At 27.4% G+C, this 27,703-nt stretch overlaps 1 protein-coding gene and 1 non-coding gene across 9 annotated transcripts in view; both read left to right on the top strand.

The window, feature by feature from the left end:
• The window catches only part of LOC107451567 (uncharacterized), a 64,337-nt gene extending 56,279 nt beyond the window's left edge, over nt 1-8,058 (top strand). For 5 of the 8 annotated variants that reach the window (XM_087167925.1, XM_087167929.1, XM_087167930.1 and 2 more), the window contains 5 exons: nt 1,705-1,830; nt 2,515-2,631; nt 2,725-2,785; nt 4,694-4,748; nt 7,590-8,058. In XM_087167925.1, the coding sequence (XP_087024051.1) occupies nt 1,705-1,830; nt 2,515-2,631; nt 2,725-2,785; nt 4,694-4,748; nt 7,590-7,653 (423 nt within the window). In that variant the 3' untranslated portion in view covers nt 7,654-8,058. The remainder of the gene's footprint in view (nt 1-1,704; nt 1,831-2,514; nt 2,632-2,724; nt 2,786-4,693; nt 4,749-7,589) is intronic. The other 3 variants (XM_087167927.1, XM_087167932.1, XM_087167928.1) reach the window with 1 other exon arrangement.
• An 8,708-nt stretch (nt 8,059-16,766) lies between these two features.
• TRNAL-CAA (transfer RNA leucine (anticodon CAA)) lies at nt 16,767-16,883 on the top strand. Its single transcript has 2 exons — nt 16,767-16,804; nt 16,838-16,883. It is a non-coding gene; the product is annotated as a tRNA-Leu (tRNA).
• Nucleotides 16,884-27,703: the final 10,820 nt, after the last annotated feature.

Below are 27,703 nucleotides of genomic sequence, written 5' to 3'. Positions count from 1 at the left end.
TAGTATTAAGGTTTGAACTAAATACCTCTCGATAATTACCTCTCCTTCCTACTAGAAGACTTAGAATGAATCATTTCTCTATCCTTTTCCATCCACAATATGATGGTCAACTTTCATGTTAAAGTTATTTTAGTATAATCTAACAGTTCAAAAGAATGAGTTCTTGCTTATTTAAATAGTAACTAATAAAAATTAATGTTAGTCATATGCAGAACAGTACTTCATTAAAGAGAAGTGAAAAAGAATCTGTTGGATGCTAATCAAAAATGTTTATCTTTTAAAAAAGAAAAAAAAAGAAGTTGGTTGAGCATCAAACAGCAAATATTAATGTAACTTAATTTAATTAATTGATCTATGTGAAAATGAATGTATGAAAAAGTCAAATAGACTATTAACTATTGAATTATTAATTAACTATTGACCAAAAAGTTTCTGAGACTTGAGAGAAAATAAATTTTCAGAAAAGAAAATTTAAAAAATTAAGTTGTTTAATGCTAATGCTAAAATTAAGTTGTATTTATTTTTCATCTATTCACAACTAATACACTGAGAATAATGTTTATGTAGTTCATATCATATCATGCCATTTTTTCTTATATATTTCTTTATTTTTTTATTTATTCATTTATTATTTTTAAAATTTTTTGTACACATCTAAATAGCATGATATCTAAGCATCTTCAACAGATTGAGTTTAAGGCATTTGCATTTTGCGTACTTAAAATTAACTTACTATGTATATATTTTATGTAAATTTCAAAAAAATATAATTTATTTGGATCATTTTATGTGTTTAAAGTATAAATATTGTAAGAATTTGGTCAAAAAGAAAAACTATTTTATGCATCTGGCAACTATTTTGGGGATTATTTTTTTTATCAGAAGCAACTAAAGGGATTATTTTTGGAGTCTCGCTCCAGTAGCGCTACACTGTGACTATGTAAAGGCCTGGTTTCTTAGGAAAAGCGCCTTATCTGGGCGTCAGCGTTAAGTTGTCGTTACCCTGACACCAACAAAATACTGGTTTGTTAGCTCAAGGCCTGGTTTCTTAGGAGAATCGTCTTAACTGGGCGTCAGCTTTAAGTTGATATAATTTTTTATAAAAATACCTTTTTGTTAGCTCAGCGTGAGCAGTCGGTTCAACACAGACATTATCTTGCATTGCGCATGCGTTAATAACGTAAACAAATATTTATTTTGAATTTGTATTGATTTTGTGATTGTCGACCAATGCTTTAAAGAACAAATAATGACTTTGTCCAAGAAAAAACACATTATAGCTTAGCTAAATGAAGAAGAGGAAAAAGAAGCTATGTTTAATGTTAAAATTAAAATCTTGGCTGATTTCAATGCTCTGTTGTTGGCTGTTGTCCGCCATTGCTTCTGTTGTTAATCGCACGTTGTAATCCAACTGCAGTTGTCATTCAAGCTGAGCATTCGATGACGTATGCTGTCAAACTCATAAATTAACCAATCAGAGGTAAACGTTCGTTTCAAGCTGACGTCGACGTTTCCTAAGAAACCAGGCCTTTACAGTGTTATTGTAATATTCTGTTGGTTATCTAAAATTAAAAGTTTTTTTTTTTTCAATTTTGTGTTCTTATTATACTTTATAAAAATTAAAATGGCATGCATTTTGTTATTGGAATTTAAACATCTATTTCAAGTGTTTGATTTGTCTGTTAATTTGTCAATTATCTTTAGCTCTCTGAAGTTGTTCTTCGTTTGATAAATAAAGAAATTTTCCATACTGATCCTGCCAAAACTTTGGTTCAACCTATAGAAAAAACTCATGATATGCTGGTGCTACTTGCAGCTCTACTCAGAAATGTAAGTTTGTTAACAACTGGAGAAAGTCCTATTCAGTCCTTTTTCTGTCTTTTTTTTTAATTATAATTTATATAAAATATTACTTGATAAAATTTTATTATATTCTAAGTTATGTATAATCCTTTATTTGGTTCTTTAACTATTACTTTAAGTTCATTTTTCTCACTTTCTCCATATAAAAGTAATTTAAAAAGAAAAATTGTAAACAAATTAATTATCTAGAATCTGTAAAGTATTTGGTTACTTTGCAGATGTTAGAGTGTTCACGTAAATTAAATCATTCCCATAGCAGCTTGGGACCAGGGGCGTTGTAGTTGGTAAGGCCCCCAATTTCGTGACCAACAACATAATTACAGCAATGTGGTCAGCAATACACCTATACTTAATTCCCAAACAATCTGATACCCATCATTCTGAATTTGGGTTGGTTTCAAGCCACCACTGAGGATCAAATCCCAGTCCTACTGAATGGTAACTCAGTACCTTTAAACCCTAAGTCTTCGTTCCAATAAGGCTGTAAAAAGGGTTAGTTTTCGTTATAATAACTGCTTATTTATTTTACAACCCTGCAAGTTAATTATTTGAATTTTCATTTCAATTTTTTTAAACTCTATGTTAGTTATGTTGTTTTTCTTTCTTTCTTTTTTTAACATCATAATAACTGAAATATTTATTTATCAACAGTATAGTCTAATTCCTAACAATGCCATCTTGTACGATTCAAATGCAACTGAAGTTGTAAAGGCCATTCTTCATCAAGCATTTAAACAAATATCCATGGAGCAGAATAACACGATGGAGGTAAAATGAAAATGAATTGTTAAAATTAACTGTTGCAGAATTTTATTATCTATAAATGAGTTAAATTTAATATTGTGCGTGTTTCTCTTACAGACTAAGGTGGAAAATAATAAAGAAAGTATTACTCGATTCTCTGCTCCTGCAAATAAACCGGGTAAAAATTTTTGAATTTATATTACCCAATTTTAATAGTTTGTATTTCATTTAAGGAAGAGCATATTTTATCCTATACTGTAGGTATTACTTATCATTGTTTGTGCCCTCAAATATTACATAATTTTTTTAAAAAAACTTTTATGATAAAATTTTATTTGACATAAAACGAATTAAATCATAATGGAATATAAAAGAAATACAGTCAATGCTATATTTAAAATAACAACCTTTGCTGTCAAAACAAAAAAGTTATTATATAAGGAATAGATAAGTAATTTTATATTATACTGTTACAAAATAAAATTTGAAAATGCTTAAACAGATAAAATAGTAATTAACAGCATGACATGTTTTCTTTTATCAAAACATACAAATACATTATCTTTAGTATAGACACTTAAACAATATTTCAATTTAAATAGAACTATGTGCATGTGAAGAATAAATGGTGCATGACAAGAAAATGACATTAATTGGTTCTTGAAATTTGTAAAGAAAAAATATTGTTTGTTTTTAAATAAACTGTAATGACTAAGCAAAATCTAAAAAATTTAGAATTTGTACAGGGCATTTACAACGAAAAAATTAATTTTCCTGGTGAGATTGAAGTTTATTGCTCCTTTTGATGGAAAAAAAAATAGTAAAGGAATAAAGTAAATGTTTTACCTTTTTGAATTAATGAAAACACACAAAATATCAAGCAGATTTTTATAGACAATTTAATATTTTGTTCTCAATGCTGTATGGTATGTGTTTGACATTTACCTTTTTTTTTATTTATTATTATTACTATAAGAGGATTCTTAATTGCTAAATAAATAAATATATATATATAGCCAAAGTAAAAAAGACAAATTGGGATCTTCTTTGCAATTCTTAAGCATTAAACTCCACCTGTCCGAACTTGTTGAGTCAGTGGGAGTGAAATAGTATTGCCGCCCATGAAGAAACTAGCAGTAAATTTGCTTTTATCCAAATTTTTTGCAACATCAAATCAACACTGTGGTGCATTGTTTTGGAATTATGAAATGAACAAATTCAATCTAAATTTGAATTGTAGTTTTTTATTTTGCTGTTGTCCAGCAATTTCAGGTATGTGTTAATCATTTGCATTTAAAAACTATTTGCTAGAATGGTTAGTTGTAAAATATATGTAAGATTTCAGAAAGTGAATCTTATTAAGGAAATAGTAAGGTAATCCAACTGTGAAATGTTAAATTTTGGAATTTCTTCAAATTTCCTTTTAAGGATATTTAAGAAAAATTATATTCGAAATTAAATTATTATTTATTTCAAAAAAATATTTATTCATTATTATAAATAAAAAAATATTAATTAGTAAAAGAAATTATATTAAAAATTAAAGTTTCTATGAAATCAGTCAATAAAACAAAAACTTTTGGGAATGCCTTTTTTTCCGTAATCTATTGATATTGTTATGTCTTTTATGCTACAATATTGTTGTATCTTTTAATAACATTTCAAATCAAATGAAGTCAAGGAATTCTGCAATGTAATGAGTTGTTCTTAGTAAAATATCATAAGATTATTAATAAAAGGGGTCAGTGAACTTTATGAAACAAAATAAATTTTAATTATATAATATTTAAATATATATATACAATAATAAAAAATAGCGACATTAGTATTAACTAATTCTAATATTTATGTCAGAACTCAGATTACCATGCAAGTGAATGACCACTGGCCTGAATGTCAGGTTGGTGAGGGACACGGAAAGTGTCGTTCTCTGAGATAACCAAGAAATCAATTAAAATATATACTTAATATTGTATAATAGTTTGAGCTTCTAAGTAGCATTGACAACAGCAAAACATTTTGCAGTTTATTTAATAAATTAATTATGTTATTTCTAAATTAATTATGCTATTACTATTTTCTTTAGATCTGTCTTCAAGTACTGATTCTGCTAATCAGGAAAACCAGGTAATTCCTAACAAGTTAGTATTTTTTAAATAGTTTAGCATGATATCTTATTTAAATGTTTTCATAAGTACAATTTATACCTATTAAATTTTATTTTAATTGTAAAGTATGAAAATTTTTAAATCATCTTATAGTAGTTTTGTTAATCTAATGCAAAAATAATCAATCAAAAACTTAATAATAAGCCTTATTATAGTTTTTATTTTTAACCATTATTATTTTTTAAGGTTCTGTCATTAAAGATCACATTGTTTTAGAAAATGTAAAATATTTTTTGCACAAAACTGTCATTAGGTAAGAAGGTTCTATAAAGGTGTGCAAAAATGTATGATTTTTTCGAGCATTATTATTTGCTGGTGAACAGAATATAGTATGCTGAGATTTTTTAAACCAAATTGCATGTTTTCTCACCTTTGCTTTTTAATATTATTCATTAAAACTATTTTTATTTTACCTTAATATTGCAATAAAGTTTCAAAAATTGCTGATTTTTTTTTCTGTTTTTCGTTGTGTTTTCTTAAAACAATTTTATTTATTATTATTTTAACATATATTCATTACAAAAATTCCCTTTCTTAAAAAAATATTAAGAGTGAAATCTTACTTTAATGGAAGATACTTTTACAAATACTGTGAGACCTCTTTTGCAGTTGGTAACAATGATCAGATTAAAAAATCTACTTTTTTTCTTTAAAGAGAACATACAAAAGAAGAATAAATTACATTAAATACAATTTATGTATGTTGTTTTTTATTTCTCCATTCTCTAAAATATCAAACAATATATTTCATTGAGCAGTTTTGCCTAATGTCAGTGACCCATTTTTTTCCCCTTATCAAATTCTGCTTGATTTTGTTTAATTTGCTGCTTCAGCATTACAAATTCTTCCATGAACTGTAAGCATGCTTTTTTGTATTCATTCATTTACTTTTACTGTTTTGTAACGTTCGTAAGTTGCAAGAAAACAAAAGCATTTAAAGGTTATGTATGTTTAAGAAGTTAAATTAGTTAAACATTAAATGCACTCAAGTTTCTATAATTTATATTTTTTAAAACTCCAATAATTTTTTTCTAAGAATATATCTTTGAAATTATTTTTTTTTTTTAATAGTTATTATAGTTGCTGTGGATACAGCTTGATATCATTTTTAAGTAACAATATAGTAGAGAGAAAGTTCATCCAAGCCTTATGGCAAGCCTTATTTCTCCATATTTGCCTGGAAATAATAAAGCCCTTATATGATATCTAATATTATATACATTAAATAAAGTAAAGCAATTAATAAAAGGAGCAAATTATTTACCTGCTAGTAATGAGTTTAATATTGTTAATAAGTTATGGAGTACAGTTTTTAAAATGTTTCTTTAAAGAGGGATTAGAATTACTTAGTTTTATAAGTAATTCGTCCATTATAAAAAAGCTTGGTATAACCTTTTTTTTAATAGCCAGTAATTTACTCTCCAACCAATTCAGCATTGTACTCCATTCGAGAAAATGAACTAAAAGTGTTCTTTTTTCTAACAAAAACTTTTTGTTATGTGTAAGGGCAGTAAAATCTCCCACCATGGCTTTTTTTTTTCTAGATAAAATTATTGCACATACTCTATTTGTAACACTGTGTCGGTTAAAAAAGGGCAGGAAAACAATTTCTTCAGGTTCTTTGTCTCTTAAAAATGATTTAGAATAACAATGTTTTGTTTTCTGTAGGGTATTAATTTGGACAATAAAAAAGGTTGGATTGACTTTATTTTCTCTTATTAATGGTTTCAAGTACAGGGCTGCCATTGGAGACTAAAAAGGTGACTAAAACGACTATTTTAAAGCAATAGCAACTACGGCGACTATTTTAGTGGAAATATGAGTAAAAACAACTAATTTGCAATGATTTGCGTAAAATCGACGACTTTTTTAAGCCAAAGCAACTAAAATGAAGAATAGCTTCATGAGTTTCCCCCTTCCCCCACTTTTTTGCCGCTTTTCGTTTTATCCTAACTTTATTATTTCTCACTATTTGATGTCAAAAGCATGGCAGACATATTTAACCAATCAGACTGATGGAATTGGAATTCGCACTACGTGAATGCTCCTGTTGCTTCAGAAAGCTAATGTAATATCTCTGAGGATTAAGTTTTTTCTCCTCTTTTAATTTGAACGAAGTTGCAAAATTAGAAAAATTGTCTTTAATTACACAAAATGTGTTGTTAATTTTTTTAGAGCTATTTAGAATAGAAAAAAAGGTACATGGTGATATTCGTTTTGTCGAGTTGTGATCATAATTTTTTTGATAAGCATTAAAATTTGGAAATGTGTTAGTTATGAAAAATAAACAAAATAAAACGGAATTAAATTGCAATATTTATTTATTATTTTTTTTAATGTCTGAACTAAGCAGCTGCAAATTAAAACCGAGAAAGGAAATTCAAGTTTCAAATTCAACTGTTCTGTAACAGATAAAAATAAAACTCCCTGTTTTTATGCGTAGTGTGAAAGAATATATTGTTGGAAAATCCACAAATAAATGTACATTTTTTATAAAATATGAGTATCTAAATGCATGTTATTTGAATTTTATGCTATTACAGCACAAATAATTAAAATTATATTAGAGGAGGATATGATGTTAGCAACTATTTTATATATCTTTGAGACTATTTAGGAGACTTTTTTTCATATATAATGCAACTAAAGCAACTATTTTTCTTGTTTTCATCCAGTGGCAGCCCTGCAAGTAACATTGTTTTCTATTAACGTGATTTTTTTTTTATTAAAGACATGTCAAAAGTGGTATTGCTTTGGAGCAGTGTTTTTCTCCCCTATTTAAGTTCTAAAACATTTTTTTTCTCTCTCTTACAGCACAAAAATTGACTCAGGTGGACTTCAAAATGGCCCTGATGATAATATATGGTCATCTGTTTAATCGGTGGATATGCAGCTTTCTAAATGCCTCACCGTGTCCATAGAATTGCTTTTTTTTAGTAAAGTAGTAGACTTATAATCATGAAAAAAAATTTACATTGGTGCACCTCAGAAAAGTTGTTATTTGTATGTTCAGCAAATTTGTATTGTAAATATTTTGAGAAATTTCTTTTATCTATGCAATATTAGATGTATACACATATACATAAAAAAATATCATTACTAGTTAATGTGTTAATTTTCAATTGTGGGGTTACATTCTTATTAATAAGTTATAATTAAATTCTAACTGCAACATTTACTTACTTTTAATTCCAATGTAACATCAGTTTTAAAAAAAAAAAAAAAGGAGGAAATAAAATTTATTAAAAGTAAAATATAGTACAACTTATTTCAAAGAAAAAAATTTAGCATCTTTCTTCTGACAATGTAGCTGTTGCATCGTGTTAAAACAATATATATATATTAGACGTTATGGTAATCATAACTTCATTTTGCATCTATAATGCCTCGGTTCTATGTAAATTAAGTATAATATTATTAAATTATACTATTATTAAATTTTTTTTGATTAAATATGCAACTAATGCATTTGTTTTTTCATGATTTACAAGAGCTGATGCAATAGAATATTTATTTGGATTTGTTTTATTTAGTGAAAATGTACTTTAAAAAAAGCGATAATCAAGCTCATCCGTTCAACATCATCCCAATTAAGTATATGCATTCAATGAATCCTGCCATTTTGTGTCATTTGAAATGAATAAGGCATACAGTGAAACCTAGATTATTCTGAACTTCCGCATTTCTAAATGAAAACTTTAAATCGTTCCTATTATTTATTGACCATTCCATTTATTCTCTTATTTTAAAAGAAGTTTTTAGTTCCATTGTAAACAGCTCTTTTTTTAAGCATATGTAGAATTATAGTATTTTCCAATTTATTTGGACATTTCATTTATTCTTTTATGGTAAAACTAGCTTTTAGCCCTATTGTAAACACAGTTAATTCTTTTATTATGTTTAAAAGTATTTTGGAGTTAATTCTATTTTTTTTCTGTCTTGTTTTTTTAGTGTATGAAGAATTATATGAATTTCCAATTTACTAAGTCATTAATAAATATATTTTATAAAGCTTAGTTTAATTTATGAGATTTTAATCATTTAAAAAAAAATTATCGTAGATTTGGTAAAATTTGTATGATAAATTCTATTATATGAAATAAAAAATATTTCAAAAATAGCAATTGCTGAAATGGGTATTTTTTTTCTTCATGGGTAAACAGGGAAAATAAGAGAAGCATAATTTGTCTCTTGAACACCCTTTAATGAAACGCGAAAAGAAAGAAAAAAGTTAATTAAATAAAATTATAGCTATACAAAAGTAATATACTGATGTTTTTTATTGTGTTATTAAATGTATAATTGTACAAATTCATACATTTTGATATCAAAACGATGATGAGGCATTGTTTTCCATGCCTTTATTTGATGCCTAAAAGCCTATCTGTGTCTCATTGTTAACAGTGCTACGATGCTGTCATACCAGATTCTTCAAAATCTCTTACATCAAACCAGACTTAACCAAATGATTATTTTTTGTTTATTTATTTAATTTTGACAAAATTGGCATTTTTTAAGTTTTTCCATGCATTAAAATATGTATTCAATAATTCTGATTGTTTAAAGTATGATTGGTGAAAATGTTTTTAATTTTATTTTCTGGTGGTGAAGTTGTAAGTTCAGAAAAAGTTAATGTTTTAGTGGTTTGAGCTTTATTATAATGTTGTTACTTGAGGAAAGTGAATTTTCATTCTCAAGCATCTGTCCAATGGAAAATATTTTTGTTAATCAAGGTTTCACTGTACTCGATTTAAGCAAAAGATTTGTAAATATTGCAATTTGATTTTATAATCCTTTACTGAATGTGAAGTTTTTATGCTGATGTTTAGCTACCTTATATCAGGATTTTGAACAGAAAGCTACATGAAATCCTGACATATTTTCTCTGAAAACAGCTTAAGGGGAAAAAATTGTTGAAACTTTTCTGCTCATCTTTCTTGCTCATAAATGTATTGTGAAAGAGTGATTGCTTAACTATTCATGTGATGCTGTATTACTTAAGTCAGTGTTTGTAGAATATGTTTGTGATTGGTTCAAATTTACTATTGAATTATATTAGGAACATGTTAGCAAAGATAGAAGATAATTATTATTAAGTTTACAAAGGTAAATGAAAATTTTAACAGGATTCCCATGGTTTATAGTAATTCTAAAAATTTTTATTCTTTAAGATTGGTCCTAAAAATTTATTGAAATTTTTATAAAATCCATGTGAAAAAGTTTTTGTTTCTCCTAAATTTGTTTCATTGTTTTGAAATTATAAAAAATTGTATTATCGGCCATGTTTTTTAATCATTAGGCAGTTAAGTCCGATTCCACTGCTAAAAATTGTTAAAGAAGCTGGTCTCTATATTAAATCCATAAGTGTTAAACTTTCTCTCTCTTAGTTTTCACAAATTTTATATGTTGAAATGCTTCATCATTATCATTTGTGGACATTTATTACTTGAAATTAGCCGATATTTTATTAAGAAAAAAATAGTGGTACTTTTTTTTTAATTTTTCATGGAAGAGTTTTTAATTAAAATTGTGCTGCATGAAATGAACAATCCTGAGTGACTAATTTTACGAAATTGATCAATGGAATGCTAGAAATATTTTTTGTTAATGCAGTTTTTAGTGCAAGCTAGAACAAAGCTCTATTGTTTAGGTTTTAACTTATATTTTCCAAGGCAGAAGTGACTGTGTTATTTCAGCTTTATGTCATTGAAAAATAGAGCTTTAAACCTAGTAAAACAAAATTTGTCATACTTTTCAATTTTTTGCCCGATTTCTAAACTTATGTTTAGAAAAATCATTTTTGTTATGGAATTACCATCGTAACTAGCTCTTTAGCTTTCATCATCAATGCATATGTTTTAATTTAGCCATCTATCCGAACAACTTTTTATTGAAACAAACCTTTCATTACTACAAAAACTATTTTAAATATTCATTACTGCTAGTAAATTAAAGTAGTATTTTATTGTAGCACTGTTTCTCCATTTTATAATGATCTCAAATGATTGTCTTGTAGAGTTTTAAAAAAAAATAATGGAATGGGAATTCTGTTATAGAGTTTATTTCTCTTGATTAATATATTTTTAGTTTGTTTTTTGTCCTTGACATTGTAAATATGATATACATTTATTTTGTTTCATGTGTAGAATAGTTGGTTGAGTTATGACCGATTTTAAATCCGCTTTTCGGCCCTTTGTTTCTTATTGTATTTTTCAGTAATATTTTGATTATGCACCGTCCATCATTCATCTAACTACATAATATTTTGAAATGATTGCAAATTTTCTGAAAACAAGCCAAATGGAATTTTTATAGTGTCAACTTTGATTTTAGATTTGTAAGCAGTGAACTTATTTAAATAAAATCATCTTCTCTTTTTATAGTGGAATGCAGTCGGTTTCCATCGCAACGAATTCTATTTCAACGAGAGAGAAAATTTATTAACCCCAGATAACTAAACTTAGTCCCACGGACTCCAAGTTTTAGTCAGTTTTGCAAAATTTAAAGTCTTATTGTAGCAGATTAAGATCTTCTATTATTGCAAACATTAAATTTTATCTCTTTTTCCATATTTTAATAAAAATGTTAAGAGTATTCCCTTGATTTTGGCTAATTTTTTTGATATAAATAAAATAAATATGAAATGCCGCCAAATTTTTATGTTTTTGTTGATGAATGAAATGATGATTAATTGCAGAGAGAAGACTCTTTAAGTTTTAGCTATCTAGGGTTGAGTTAGAATTATTTCTAATCATTCTATTTTGATTTTTAAATGATCTCAGTGTTATTAAAAAAAAATTGTTAAAAATTACAACGAAAAATGTTTTTTCTGAAAATTTGAATGCATATATAGGGAGCATTCATTACATGAAATTATCAAATTAGGTTTTGGAACATTTTTTGCGTGTTTATTAAAAATTTCTATCTAAAACTTATATCTAAGTGTCAAGAATTATGCCTAAATGACTCTTTTATAAAATAACATCAATGCAATCTTTTTATTATTGTTATGAAATATTCTGGAAAGCTGACTTAATTTTCCAATGCTGAGAACCTGCCTTAAGAATATTTTAATTAGTTTAGTTAACTCTACAATGCAGGAATTTTTGTTGGTGATTTATTTTATTGCTTAATATTTAGAATAGCTGTAACTCTAAGCTTATGGCTCAAAAAGTGAAGTTTATAATATATATCCGCAATTTTTTCTTGTGAAGAAATAATTAAAATATAATTTTCTAATGTAAGAAGAATAAATTAAGTCTGGTTTGCATTGTAGAGTTAATTTTTATTCCAGGATAACAAAAAATTATACTAACGATTTTAAAATAATACTAAGAATCGAATTCACAGAGCAATAGCATTTCTAAAAACTTGCAGATTTTTATAAATAGCATGTTCACTTCCTTGTGTTTTTTGAAAAATGGTGCAGTATAACTAAAGAACCTGTGGCTATCCAAAGTTAGAAAATTTTATCACAGCAAATATTACATTTTTATCAGAAAAAAAATTAATTAAACATTTTATTTATTGTAACCATTTAATAGAGACTCATCTCTTTGATTAAATAAATTCAGGTTTCTGTTTCCCATGGTGTAATTTTATAGGCAAAAGCTGTTAAGTTACAGATGAGCTTAGAATAAATAATCTAAGAAAAATTATTGTACTATGTTACTCATTATGAAAATAAGTTAAAGGTTAACTTAAAATCTTTTTTAAATTAAATATTTTATTCAACGAATTATTAAATATAGATTTCAACTTGGAGCTTATTTATTCACAGCTAAAAATTGTGAAGTTTTACTTTTATCCTTTTCTTGTCAAGTGAAGCATGCAATCTATTTTAAGAAGACTTTTTTTTTCCTGAGAATAATCTCTATTACCTTATATAATTCATTAATTTATATGTTTCAACATTTAATTTTGCAATTTAAAAGAAAACATTATATTTTGAATTTATCTCAACACTCTCATGAAGTTCATGCTCATGAAATCCTACTGTATTTCAATTTTGTAAACTCAAAAATGCTTTTCCACAAATTGTTTAATGCTCCACATAACACTGAATGAATTTATTTTGTCTATTATGAAAAGTTGACAGCATTGTGTATATTTTGCATTGTGTTTTATGTTTTGTGTATTTTTATGTACTGTTGTACCAAATAAATCTAGTCTTATGTCAAAAAAAAAAAAAAATTTCTCCTTTGCTAATCATGATTTTGTATTTGAATAATTTTATTATTTATTGATTAAACAAATGTTTTCTAATGTTGTAAGTTTATATATATTTTGAAAATTACTTTTAAAGTGAACTGAACTTTTTTTTAATATTATGCCTTTTTAATATTTGTTATTACATGTCATCACACTTGTTGTGTTCAGAATTTCATCTTCATGATTCAAGCTGTATATATATGCAAGTTATTAATGGCCTCTCTATGACTATGCATCTATAAATGTAGCGTGAATTGAACAAGAGTCACAATATGTTATGTTTATCAAGTTACCACATTTTAAATGTAAATGTTGATAAAACATACAATTACTGTTAAATAAATAGTGAGTTGTATTTGCTTTTGTTCTCTCTTACACCACTTCAGTGTGTAGGCTATGTCTGATCAATAATCAAAATAAATGATCCAATAGCCTTTTACATTTACACAAACCCTATATATCTATGTAATAGATAGTTGTTGATAATTAGAACATATTAATCTTTTAGTTATATAAATTAACATTAAAAGTTTTAAGTAATAAAGCTAGTCATAAAAACATGAATAAACTTCCAAGTATTCATCACAACTGCTTAAGAAAAATCTTGTGTATCAAATGGTTCCATAAAGTTTTTAATGCAGAAAACCTTAGAAAAGCAAAACCGATTCCAATTGATTTGGAAATTTAAAAATGGAATTGGATTGGTGATATTCTATGTAAACCTAAAAAATTTAAAGAAAAACAAGTTTTTAAATGGAACCCTCAGGGCAATAAAAAAAAAAGAGGAAAACCTTAAAATACTTGGCGCAGGAGGAACGAATACAAATTGGAAAGACATGGAGAGAAGCAAAATATTTTACCACAAATATAGTGAGTTGGAATCCTATGATAGAAACTATGTTCCAATTTGGAGTGAAAAGGAATAGGGATTAATATAAAACAGATAAAAATTATTATTCATTTAAGTTAATTAATTTTGTCCTGAAATAAAGTTGAAATTCTTTATGTAAATGTAGGTTCCACTACCTTCTAGATCTTGGTCCATTAAATATTCAATTCAACATTAATAGCTTTCTAGGAAAATTTTTACCTCACTTTTGTAGTTATCCTCGGAATTTTTTCAATGAAAAAATTTAATTTTTTATAAAATCTAATATGTCTAAATTTAAAAAAATGTTAAACAATATATTATTCAGGGTGTGTAGCGTTTTTAAAGGTGCTTATTTTCGTTTTTAAAAACCCTTAAAGGTGCTTTTTTCATAGCATGTTATAAAAAAATTCTTTATTTTTCCTTTACCATGTTGATTTTCGCTACGAATTGTGCAGACACAGTTCACATTGTTCTACTCAACGTTTTCACAATTAATTCTACCCCAATCTATTTCGGCGTATTGTCAGTCCATAGCGTATGAAAACGCCATTCGTTTTACATGATTTAAAATTTCAGGATTTTTGACAATTGTCAAAAACAATGCCAAAAGGTTTTTTTTTTATTTCTTTTAACATGACGGTTTAAACAAGATGAAACCGTCAATTGTCAAAAATTTTCCATCCCTGCCTAATTATGATATTTTTTTAAAGTGCTTAAAAGGTGCTTATTTTTTGTTGAATAATTTGGCTACGCACTCTGTTATTTTATCTAATAAATTGAGGTACTTTTGCTGTAGAAACTAATAGATCAAATGTCTATATGTTAATTTTTATAAGTGACTAAATATACTTAAACTATTTTATTAGTTCCAGAAATAAATGTAAAAAAAAAAATCAGACTAGTGATCCTGCTGAGCGTGAACACGGATTCCAGTCATTGTACGGCACTACACTAATGTTTATTATTTAATTCCTCACATGTAAAAGCAAAAGAAAAGTTTGATTTTTTTTTCTTTTTTCGTTCCATTGAGGAAATATTCGATTTAAAGTTACATGATCTGTGTATTTTTACATAGTTTCTTGCTCTCCAGTTTCTTTATCAATCAGATTTTTAAAGATTTAATGCGATACTTTTTTGTGGCATCTTTGAAGAATCTGAAAAATTCATTGCAAAGATTTATTTTTTCAAACTGTAAGACATATAATTAAATGATATGTTTTAATAAGATAATCTTATGTATGATCATAACAATTACGCACAACTGTTTTGAAACGCTTGAAAAAACAAGGTTTTGCATTTTAGTTATTTCAAAAGAAAGCTCCTGGTAAATGTTCTGCTTGCAATTTATTTTTCCATAAATTTTAAATCGCTATTCACGTGTTTACTGAAGATGTTCATGTTCCGAAGCTAACTTCTCAGAAATTGCATTTATTCTTGCTGTAGCAGAAAAGGGAAATTTTATAAACCTAAAACTTGTGCAGATTTTAAAATATATATATATATATATGTAACTAAAAGCTTTATACTTGCTAACGTAATTTGATTTAATCATCAGAATCTAAAATTTTAATTTTTTAAACATCGATCTATATTCAGATATTATTTTCTTTATTCCTAACCAAATGATTATATTAACGAGCACACGACTTAATTACAGCGTTTTCTTAACCAATAAAGCTAGTTATATTATGGTTTCTCAATTAAAATATAAAATTGCAGTATTGCTAGCATTAAAAAATGAACAGAAACAGCACCATTTTGGCACATTTTATTATATTCTTTTGAATGAGAGGAAGGACACCACTCTGAATTTTCTTAGTATTTTATAAAAATTTTGAGTGCTAAAAGGATATTTTGTAGTTATGAACAAACTATAGCAACTAAGAAAAAGCCTCAGAGAGCGCAATAATAAATTCCTTCAATTTTGAACAACAAAATTTTAACTATGCTTAAACCTGACATGAAAAGATTTTCTTTAGAATGAAAGTAGGGTTACTGTATATCTTGGCCATCTTTGTATGCCCAGCTGTAGACCATCGGCGTCACAGGGTCTCAATTTTCGAGGGGGACGAAATTAAATTACGTCACATCACAATAGTTCTTTAAATTTCACACATTGAAAAAAATTTCTTAATTGTAACAAGTGTTACCTGTCACAAGATTATATCTCTTTCTTGTTTTTACCTTTAATGAATTTTAATCTGATGATAATTCACGAAAATTTTCTTTATTTGTCTGATTGAGGGGGACATACACATAATATAGCCCTGCCAATGGTGCCCATGCCATGCTGTAGACATTCTCACTTGCAAGAACGACGCATACCTGAATGACTTAAAAATTAATTGAATTTATCGCTATACTTTATTGAGTTTTTATATGGTACATCAAATTGCTTTTAAAATCACTACTTAGGTTTAATAATTTATTTATCATTAAATCTTGATACGTTCATTCCTTAAAGCAAAGCACTATTCAGGCAAAACAGAACCTATCGTTTGAACCAACGAGTATGAACCAAGGTTTGAACAAAACTATCTTAAACATAATAATTTAACAGCCGCTATTTTAATTTATTTATACATATATATTTTTAAAAAGTAAGAAATTCATGAGACATAAATTGGGTTATTTAGAATGATTATCTTTAATTAAATTTTAATGAATGAAAATAATTTAACCATAAATAGACCTCCTGTCACTTCATAAAAAAATTCAGAATAACCCACAAAAAGAGTATATATTATTCAAACAGTTTCTTGACCTTTTAGTAAGTTTAATTTGATTATTTTTAAAGTTAAAATTTGCACCCTGCGCTACCAAATTAAAAAAAAGAAAGAAAAAAAAAAACATTTTCTTTAAATGTTTAATAACGTGTTTATAAATTATTATAAATCTTCCTACGGTAAGTCAGGATGGCCGAGCGGTCTAAGGCGCCAGACTCAAGGTGAAACCTTCTCAGTGTGACTGAGGTTGAGTGTTCTGGTCCACGAATGTGGGCGTGGGTTCGAATCCCACTTCTGACAGAATTATTTTTGTATCAATTTCAAAATAATTTGTTTCGATTTTAGTTTTATTTATTATTTTTTTAAACTGCATAACGTTTCTAAAAGATACAAACTTTTCAGTAAGCGTACACATTTTCTTGAAAATATTCTTTATCATTATTATTGATAAAAAGAGCGAAATAAGTAAACACAATTTTAATTAAATTTATGAAGAAAAAAATCGTTAAATTTGTATTAAAAAAATTAGCGAAGAAGAAAAAAATAAACATAGTTATAAAGATTTTTAAAATTTTAAGCGAAGCTTATTACTTAAATATGTCATTTAAAATATACCGATTTATACAATTTATAATAACTAAAAAAATTCAAAATGGAACAAATATAAAATCTAAGGTTGATGGAAGTTTACATTTTTATCCAAATTTGTATTGTTCCCATTTGCATTCAAAAGCAATTAATGTATTTTTCCCATTGTAACGTTCTGCAAAATAGAAAATATAATAGTATTTGCAATACAATTACAAAATTCATTACTAACTTTTATTATTTTTTAAATTTTAATACAATGTAAACTTCTAAATAAATAAACAAGTTACATTCGTACCAGCTTGTAAATAGAAAAACCCACCCATATTTAAATTAAATACATGTTGAATATATTTAGAGAGGATATAAAATATAAATATTTTTTTGATTTTTAATTTGATATATTAACAGATTCGGTAAAATTTAACTTCTTAAGTGTAAAAACTTCTACTAAAATACTACTTCTTAATTATATACGCCTGATGAAGTCATTTTATCCTTGACGTAGCGTAGCATCAGCTTTTTTCCGGTGAATAAATTATTTATAACTGCTCTGCTCTCAAAACTTTTCAAATTATAACGATTGAAGCGGCATCTCTTGACAAGAATATTATTTAAAAGTCAAAGAAAATTCTTTATCAATTTAGATAAAGTTAATGTTTGATAAAAAATATTCTTTCTTACTGATCATTTAAGAATTTTAATTAATCGAACTTTTCCTTTCTTTTGCTGTATTATTTCTTGTACAATTCAATCACAAATAAAGAGGATATTTTTATAAATAGCTCGCCATTCCACGCAAAACTGAAAATTGAACAACTCATTTTACAATAAAGCTTCTTTCGATCGTTTTTAAGTTACTCAAATTAAGTGCTATCTCAATTATTCAAATATAAAGTTCTAAAAAGGGGACATGTTGGAAACTTATATATTACATATTACTTATATATTATATTCAGAGCCGGATTATACCTTTCGTAGGTCCTAGGCATAGCCGTTTTGGGGCCCTCCCCTCCTTCCCCCACTCCTCCCCTCTTTTCAAAATATATGCTAAAATTTTCTTGCATATTTTTTTTAACATTTTTATTAGTATGGATTTTAATTCACAAATTTGTTTATCGAACTTTTTGTGTAGTTTGGAATTCGACAGCATAATACAAGATTTCGATGAATCCAAAAATCGCAAAAAAGTAATATATTAGATCATAAGATTCTGCAAAATAATTTATTACCGAAAAATATTATATTTTTATTTGTATCTTCATAATTTTGTGCAAAATACACTTGTTGTTTTCAAAGCTAAATTATTTTTGTCAACAAATTTTTTTCTCCCAAGTTTTTCGTAGGCCCTAGGCACGTGCCTAGTGTGCCTATAGGTTAATCCGGCCCTGATTATATTATATATTACTTATATATTATATATTACATTATATATTACTTATATATTATATATTATATTATATATTACTTAGGAAAAACAAGTTATGCGAATTTAAAATCGGTCGGAAATCAGCAAACTTTTCAATGCATAAAAAAAACAAAATAGATGTGTAGTCAATTTCATTCATTTCCTGTTTTTTCCGTTTGTCAATTAATTTATCGAAGTTGTTTCCGAGATGGCAGTTCTAATTTCAGCTTTATTAAAATGAAACACAAAGTAAATCTTATAATGTTTCGACTGTGATTAAATATTACAAGCCTTTTTCGAGAGCAGTTCCTCTGCCTTCTAGAACTTTACGCTTCGTACAGTGAACCTGCTGATTTCGGCAGCCAGTAATGGGCCCTCATCTGAATCAAAATAAAATTTTTGAATAAAAGTTAAGTTTTTTTTTTTTTTTTTTGCAATTTTTTTACTTTCAATTTTTCGTGTTTCTTCGGTGCTTAAGCAATCTCTAGGAATTAGTAAAAAAATTAAAATTCGTACTGAATTAAAACTAAGCATTTAAAAAAAGGGAAATTGCTTATATTGCATAAAATTGCTGAATTAATCACATAAAGTAAAAATAGGTGTTTGGAATCTTGATGCTAGAAAACAACTAGAAAAAATGGCAGGAAATTTTAAGGACATTATATATTTTTAAAAAAGTAATTAGAATCCACATTTAGCCTCATAACTAAGGTTAAATACTCTGATCAAAAAATGCTTTTTCTTAAAAAATTATTAAAAGAAAGGAAAAACATTTTTAGTAATCGTTCTGGGAACCTAAATTTTATATAATTCAAAAATCATAATTGTTATTAAAGTTTAAAGTCAACAGAAAAAAATATAATTTATCAATTTTAAAATATTCCAGCATTATGTAACAAAAATATTAACTAACTTTTAAATTTTCAAGAATCAAACGCAAAACTCTAATTAGGCGAAGATAAAAAATTTTAAAGCCGCAAAGTAACGACTTTGAATTTATTTATTTATTTTTCTTCCGAATTGACATAATATTTGAAGATGTTAATAAACAGAAGAAAAAAAGTGAAAAACAGACAAAATTTCCCAAATAAATAGCATGTGTAATTTAAGTAAAGAACAAATTTATGATTTTAATATAAACTGCGATTGTTTTCGTACCCTGTTCTCTCCGCTAATCAACCCCAGTGACTGCTTCGCGTGCATCATTGTTTTTTTCTTCTTCGTAAAATATGATATTTTCCACAAAAATAAAAAAACATACTTTTGAGCTTATAAAGATCTCAAGATAATTAGATAAAATTTTCTACAACAATGGATGTAGATAAATAAATTTTTCTACAACAAGTCATCATTTAAAGCAACATGAGTGAAAATTGCAGTACCCTTCGAACAAATAGTAGTTATGAAATGGGAATACTATTTTTATCTATATAAATATTTCTCTTATGTGGCACGTGGTACCATAAACTCGGGTATTTTTCTATCTCTTGATAACACTATAGTTATATAGTTATTATATACAGTTATTAAAATACATTTATAGAATTTTGTTAGGTAGTCTTAAGTAATAATTTAAGTAGTGTTGTATAATTAGTTATGCTTAAAGTATTTTTTTTTAGAATAATTTTTTATTTTTTGTATTTTAATTAAATACTGTGTTAATAATTACATAGTTTTATTTTTGATCCCTTCTGAAATGGCTGTGGAAATTTTATACATAAACCGTGACCGCATAATGTCACACCAATTATTGGTGACGAAGGTAGTTGTTTTCGAGCAATATCATACTGTACTCAAGTTAGTTTTCGAGGGTGCGTAGGGGGTAGTACAGCACTTAATGGAGCATTGGGGTGAGTTTTCTATCTTATCTCAGGACAGATATGGAAATAACTTTAATACTTCTGCTGTCTACTAAGCTGATGTCCCAAACTAATACTTACGGTGGCATATGTGACTTAATGGCTGCCGTACAGTTTAAAATTATTACTACTATTTACCATATTTCTGGCTGCGATAGCCTGGTTGGCAGAGCGTTGGACTCGCATTAGTGAGAACAGGATTTCGAATTCAGCAGGCCGAAGAGGGTCATGTAGTAAATGGTTACTGGTGCACGTTAAATATGACAGGTTACAAAGTCCTCTATGCTCCCATAACAAATCAATACGTCAAGGGGTACTGAATTGGAAATTGAACATTCTGTGGTTCGGGTCAGAATTACGATCTGTGGACGAATGAAAGGATGTATGAATGGGCCCGTCTATAAGCGGGTGTGACATATGGGTGTGGCAGAAGTCGTATTCTTTTCCATAGATGGCGCCACTGGAATAAAAGAACACTTTGTCCTAATGGCCGACAACAACCATATTACTACCTTACTTTCAAAAAATATGATTTAATCAACAAAAAAAAAAGGATCCTGAAAATTCGTATATAAATTGTATTTTATGAAAACGGTAGTATAACTTCGTAATGAGGCGGTACTAATATTTCTGTTGCTGTTGTAATTCATTTACGTCGCACTAGAGCTGCACAATGGGCTATTTGAGATTGTCTGGGAAACATCCCTGAGGATGATCAGAAGACATGCCATCGTAATTTTGATCCTCTTCAGAGGGGGTGGCATCCCCGCTTCGGTAGCCCAAGGACCTGAACGCGAAGTCGATCACTTTACGGTAGAACAGTTTAACAAGGACCAATACCTCACAACTCGGTCCCTACTCAGACTGATTCAAGTGGTCACCCACTCGCACACTGACCGTAGCTAGTGATGCTTGACTTCGGTGATCTGCTGGGAACCGTGTCTTAACGATCAGTCCACTGCAAGACACTAATATTTCAAAAAGATGAAATCAAATAGTTTCCTCTTGAATGTTGAATTTATCGTCAAGTAAAAAATTATTGCTTGTCGAAATTTCAACCACTTGTCGATTATCCAGAAGAGTGCTGAAATTTGTACCACTTGTACTTGCTGATGGTACAAGTTTGAATTATTTCTTGAACGTTTCAAATAGAATTCATTGCATTTTAATTACAAAGAGAATGTTTCCTTTTTTCGGACGAAACTTAAAAATAAGAAGAAAAATATGAAACGCAAGCTTGATACGCGCTGCAGTCAGTAAAATTTAATATAAAAGAACACTTAAAAGCAATTTATGTCAAATCTATGCTGAAATAAAATTGAAAATTTTTTTAGAATTTAGCCGATCCAGAGCAACACTGACTGAGAGCTGACTTTATTTTTGTTGTTGCTTTTTTTTCAAATAGTTTTTTCAACTGTTTTGCAAGCTGCAATCATAATTAATTTATAACAAGCTGCAATCATAATAAGAAATAAGGAACAAAATTTAAAAAAGGAAAAAAAATACCCCGATAAAAAAAATAATAATAGTTTAAGATGAAATATTATGTTGTATTATTTTTGACGTATATATTATATTTTGAAATTTCTTTTGAAGCCTTAACTGATTTGTAAAGTCAAATATGTCATCCATCGCAGTCCTTCGCGAGCTATTTTTGTTTACCACTTAACTGGGACGACTGAATCCGAACATCACCTTTTGACCTGACAACACCTTTAGATCTGAGATCATAACTATTGGAACTGCCCTTTATTATGCCCAGACAACTGATAATAATTGCATTTGGATATTGATGAGACAGCCGATGTGCTCGCCAACAATGGCTGTGATCTTCCTATGGACTGTTTAAACCGTCTTACTCCCACTGAGATCCACTCCCTGGGAAAACATCGTTTGCTTCCAGCATGGCGCCGTACTCCATCCCATCAGTGGTATACTGGCAATCGCCCTGGCCTATCATTAACATGCTGCGGCCCTCGGCCTTTCCAATCGGCCATGGCTAGATTTCGTAGTGACCATCTTAAGTGTTTAAGGTTTCAAAATGGGGAGAAGACTTTCTAACCTTGTTCCTGCTCACAACCTGCTAGTCCTGATCACCTTCTTTTTTGCCTTGGCGCTTCTTTTAAGCAGCTGCTGGTTGATCGGGACTTTCTGTAGATATATGGAGAACTGACGCGACGGGGCCTTCTGGACCTAGGCTTTCCTTCTCTAGGGGGATGTGTAACAACAACAACATCACATTTTGTCAAACGAAGTGTTTGAATCTGTAAATAGGGTTTTAATAAAAGGACGAAAGTGAGTTAAATATTACGTCGTTGTACTGTGTGCAAATATCAAAACAGAGCATTTATATTAAGAGGCCTCTACCCTGGCCATCTTGGATTTTAGGTTAAATTTCTGATTCATGTTTTTGTTAATTTTTTTTATTTATTATTATTTATTTAGCAAACTTTTGCTGATACAGTTTAACTAGGCAGCACAATACCTTTCAAAAAAAGTAATTGGGTCGCTTTATTAGATTAAGAGAAATAGCACTTGATAATTCGTAGAACTTTTATGAATTTTTTTCTCTTCAAAATTTTGAATCGATTAAATGATGCGGTTTGTCGTTTTGAGTAAGTAATTTAAAACTACAGGTTTATCAGGTTTTATATACAGGTTTATCAGGTTTTAACTTTAATAAACTTATGTAGACCCAATTTGAAGTTTCGACCCCTCTCCAAATTGATTAAAATTTGAACTACACCTCAGAGCCTGGTGGTAATAAAAGTTTAGTTTATCAGAGTTTATAAGTTTAGTTAGACCAAGTTTATTGTCACCTTATCGCCAAATAAAATCTATCATCAAATAAAAATGGTCAAATTTTGTCGGACACCAATATTCAGTCGTCTTCTCCATAAACGGTGGTTCACTATACCAGAAATCAATGAAAAAATATTTTCTTGTATATTGCAGAAGCATTATATGAAATAATGATTCTATAGTACGTAATTTGCATTTCGAATTATTGACTAACTAAATTGATAAACCACATAATTCCTTTTCAGCTAATTTCTTCCTATAACGGAATTCTCAATTGGAATGTTAAAAAATATTCAAAGTATTCTCCATTTAACGAAGTAGTTGTCTCCCTGTAATGCATTTTTCAGAGTTTATCTTTTATATTTTCGTCATTTTTAGAATTTTTTAGATGCGCATCTTTATTTTTTATTTCTGTCATTTTAGAAGAAAGTTTCAAATTTTCTGTTAAACTGACTTCTTGTTTCTCCATACGCTTGTTTATGGAGCCACTCGCATTCCTTTCAAAGGTGTATTATTTTATTTTTATTTAAATGGCATAATTTTATACTTTTGAGTTTATCACTTGGACAAAAGAGAAATTTAAGTTTACTATAAACGAACTACCAGTATCTTAGTTGTTCATTTTAAGCACATGAAATAAGATTCTCTATAAACATATGAAATAAGATTAGTTAAATAGCAGTCTGACGGGACGCATGTAAACTCTCTTTACACACATAGTATCCCCAAGAGATTTTGAGCGCGCTGATTGGCTTTCTCCGCATTGCCTTCTGTTATGTCTATTTGTAGCTCCTCCCCAATAACATTTCTCCGTAGTTTGTTCCCAAAATGTTAATCAATCATAAATCAGTTTCAGTATATTTTTCCTACTAATTTTATGACAAATGTTAAAGTTTTGTTCAAAAAATTAAACAGCGTTATTAATTGTATTTTAATAATAACACATTTATTTAACTCTAATTTGCTTTAAATTTTATGCTAATATTCGTTAATATTAATGTTATAAATTTTAGATAAATGCAAGGTAAGCAATCATGTTTTGGTAAAACATCAAATTAGTATCAAATTAGTATTAGCATTGTGAATATCCTTATGCACTTAGAAATAAAAATCTCTTATTTAAATTTATTAAGTATGATTGCAGAACCACTCAGTTAAGCTTGAATTTATTATATGAGATTTTAAAATGTATAAAACTAAATTTTTAAAATTATGTTTGCTTACTTAAAAGTGATTTTATCATATCTTAGAGGAAAATATTCTAAAATGTTAAAAAAATTCAGTAAAAAATCTGTAGAATTTTTTGAAAAACTTCTTTTACATTTTTCCTACGGCACTTTCATAAACACATTGTGGTGGCAAACAAATAATTTCCTGCAATTAAATAATAAAAAAATATTTACAATCCAATAGAAATGTACTAGAGTTAAAAGAGGGAATTTTCTGTAAATTCATTCTTTAATTACTCATGGTATTAATTTAATGGACAATTAATAATCATTAACTTTTATTTTGATGGGAATTATGCAATCAAAAATTAATAAAATAAGCACCTTAAAAGACAATTGCTTGATTTCTTAAATGTCAATCAATAGTTTTTCGGTATCATAAAACATTTAAGGAAAAAAAAAACCTTTAAAGTAAGTTATAAATAGGTAGGCATAATGCAGATATCTTAGTTTTAATTTATAATAATAGATGGCGCCACTAATAAATCTTAAATTAAAAATTTTATAATTTAATTTTAGTAATCCACAAGAAATAAATAAAATATTAATTTTATTCGATGAACATTAATTTAATTAAATAAATATCAAGTGTAAACTATTTAGTTTTCATTTTATAGTGAGTATTAGAATTAAGTAAGGCAATTAAATTCGATTTCAATGTTATTCAATAAATTAGAGGGATATTAGCCTCATAAGAATTCATGCATGTTATAATCATAAATTTAACGAAAAAAGCATTTCCCATAAAAATTAACCCTCTTGGTGGCGCTTACTTGAAATAGTTTTACTCTTAGATGGGCAAACATATTTAAAGGAGTTCCCCCTGAAATGGGCAGGGGTCAGACAAAAGGAATGCCTCCCCCCTTTTCTTCCGTTTGCTGTTAAGGGAATTATTTACGCTCTATGTGGTCAGCTTTTGGATGGGAGGGTCAGCCAAGGAAATGACAGTTTGATGGATGAATTTCGTAGTTCACTTTTCAACTATCTTTTTTGAATCCTCTTGCAATTCAATGTTTGTTTTTAGAATGTTTTAATCTTTTTACAATTTATATTTAAAAGACATGACTGTATGGTCCTCGCCTTTCTCATTGATGAAGATTGTTAGACAAATTTTATTCCAGTTTAAGATAAAAATAAAAAATTTATTAATAAAAAATTTTAATATGAATCTTGAAATAAAAAAATAAAAAATAAAGTTGAAAATAATTTGTAGTTCAAGTTTCTTTCTTTTTTATTATTAAATTTACATTGATTTAGTGCTTATCATCACTATGCATATCGTTTATAACTACTTTTAAGATCCTTTAATTTTCTATAATATTTAATTTTGCAGAGTGGCAATATTTTTCTTTTATTTAATCTAAACCATGATCATTATCTTCTTTTTAAGTTATATATTCTCTGATTTGGAAAGTATATAATTTTAAATATAATTTTAACAACAATATTCAAAATGTAGTCACTTGTAATTTTGATTCGTATTAGTTTAGTTCTCTATTTAATTTTTCTAAAATTAAAGCTTTTTAACTCCTTATGTACCAAATAAATTTCATTATAGTTTAGAAATAGTACTTCCATGCAGAACCTGTAAATTTTACACTAACCGAGTAATTACCATTATTATTTGCCTTTTTACGTTTTGAAAAGTTCCAGTCAACTATCATTGTTTTTAAAGAAATGACATGGCTTGATAGCCACTATAAGATAGCCATGTTTGATAAAATACTTAATTATTGAAGTCTGAATAAATCTTTGTAAATTTTTGCCCTATAAAATTTTATTCTTCCATTAAGGATTAGTAAACTGAAGTAGTATTTGAAGTAGCAACTGAAGAAGCACATTTGTAGCTTTTCTTAGAGAGAAAATATAGTTAAATTTTTCTTCCTATTTCTCTGCTGCTTGATCTTTATCGATAATTTTTCCAAAAATTTTGGTTTTATAACGCATGCGCTATCAATTAAACAGAATTGTTTATTTTTATTTATATATTTATTTTAGTTGACATTTTCCTTATACAGTTGCCCCACTTAATTGCATAACTGATATTTGAATAACTCGCTTGCTTAAAGTAGTAGAAATTTTGAGAACCAAGATATATTCTATAGAAAAAATATTTAAATTTCCCCCGGGCAAGTATTTAAGATTTTTTATTGTCGCATAGAAGTAACTACCTAAAAGAAAAAAAATTTCCTCATCTAAAGTATTTTTTCGCTGCTCGGAGTATATATATATATATATATATATATATATATATATATATATATATATATATATATATATATATATATTAAATGTCATTATATTCCACTTATATGGCAAAAGCTGCTTTTCTCTCGCTATTTCTGAGGAAAAAGCATAAAATAACTGTTATGATATGTTTTAAATCAAATTGTTTTGAATCAACTTGTTTTAACTAAACTGATATTTTTGAACTGATGCTTATAAACTAATATGTTTGAATATATGAAATAATATGTTTTAAATAAATATTGTTGGTAAAGTTTTGATATAAGTTTTTAAATTTTTAATAATTATTTTTGCAATCTCATTTCGAAAGCAATATAAATGGTTTATTAAAATATGCTAACTTTATTGTGTTCTTTTTAATCTCATTTCCGTAGAATTTTCATGGTTTTGTAAATTGGTAATAGTTTATTGCTGATAAAGGAAAATAGTTTTCTTATTCGATACTTAAATCAGAACTTTGGCATTTTGGAACATTTTCTTCTTTGGCAGTCTTCAAATTAGTAAGTTCTCAAATAACATTTTATTTTTTTAAGCCAGCTTTCAAATTCTTGTAAAGAATAAATTAGAAAGTTTAGAGACCAATTGGATGAATTTTATAAAGTTATATAGACATTTTCCTTGCTAAACTTTATCACATTTCAAATTGAAATTTATTTCAGGAAAAATGAAATAAGGAAAGAGAAATTTCTGAATAACATGATGGAATATTTAAATTAGTTTGAAAATAGTAATGAGTATCCTTTAAATCGTTATATTTCTTGGTTCAATGCTAATATTAACGTATGAAAATTATAAAAATTGCCCGTAATATTTTTTAATCGATGCAAACTATGTGTTGCATGGTTATTAGCTTGGTTTGCTATTATTCATTTTGTTTCTGATCAAAATTTTTTATTTTTCTGAATTTTTCAGAATTTAACAGATTTAATTCTATTTGAATTTTCAGGCATTCAAAAATAAATTTAAAAAAATGTACAAGTAAAGTAC

Source organism: Parasteatoda tepidariorum, chromosome 7 (genome assembly GCF_982258835.1).
Source record: "Parasteatoda tepidariorum strain Cologne lab strain chromosome 7, Ptep-v5.0, whole genome shotgun sequence".
Taxonomy (NCBI): domain Eukaryota; kingdom Metazoa; phylum Arthropoda; class Arachnida; order Araneae; family Theridiidae; genus Parasteatoda; species Parasteatoda tepidariorum.
The sequence above is the reverse complement of the archived record's forward strand: the minus strand, read 5'-3'. Positions and strand labels throughout refer to the sequence as shown.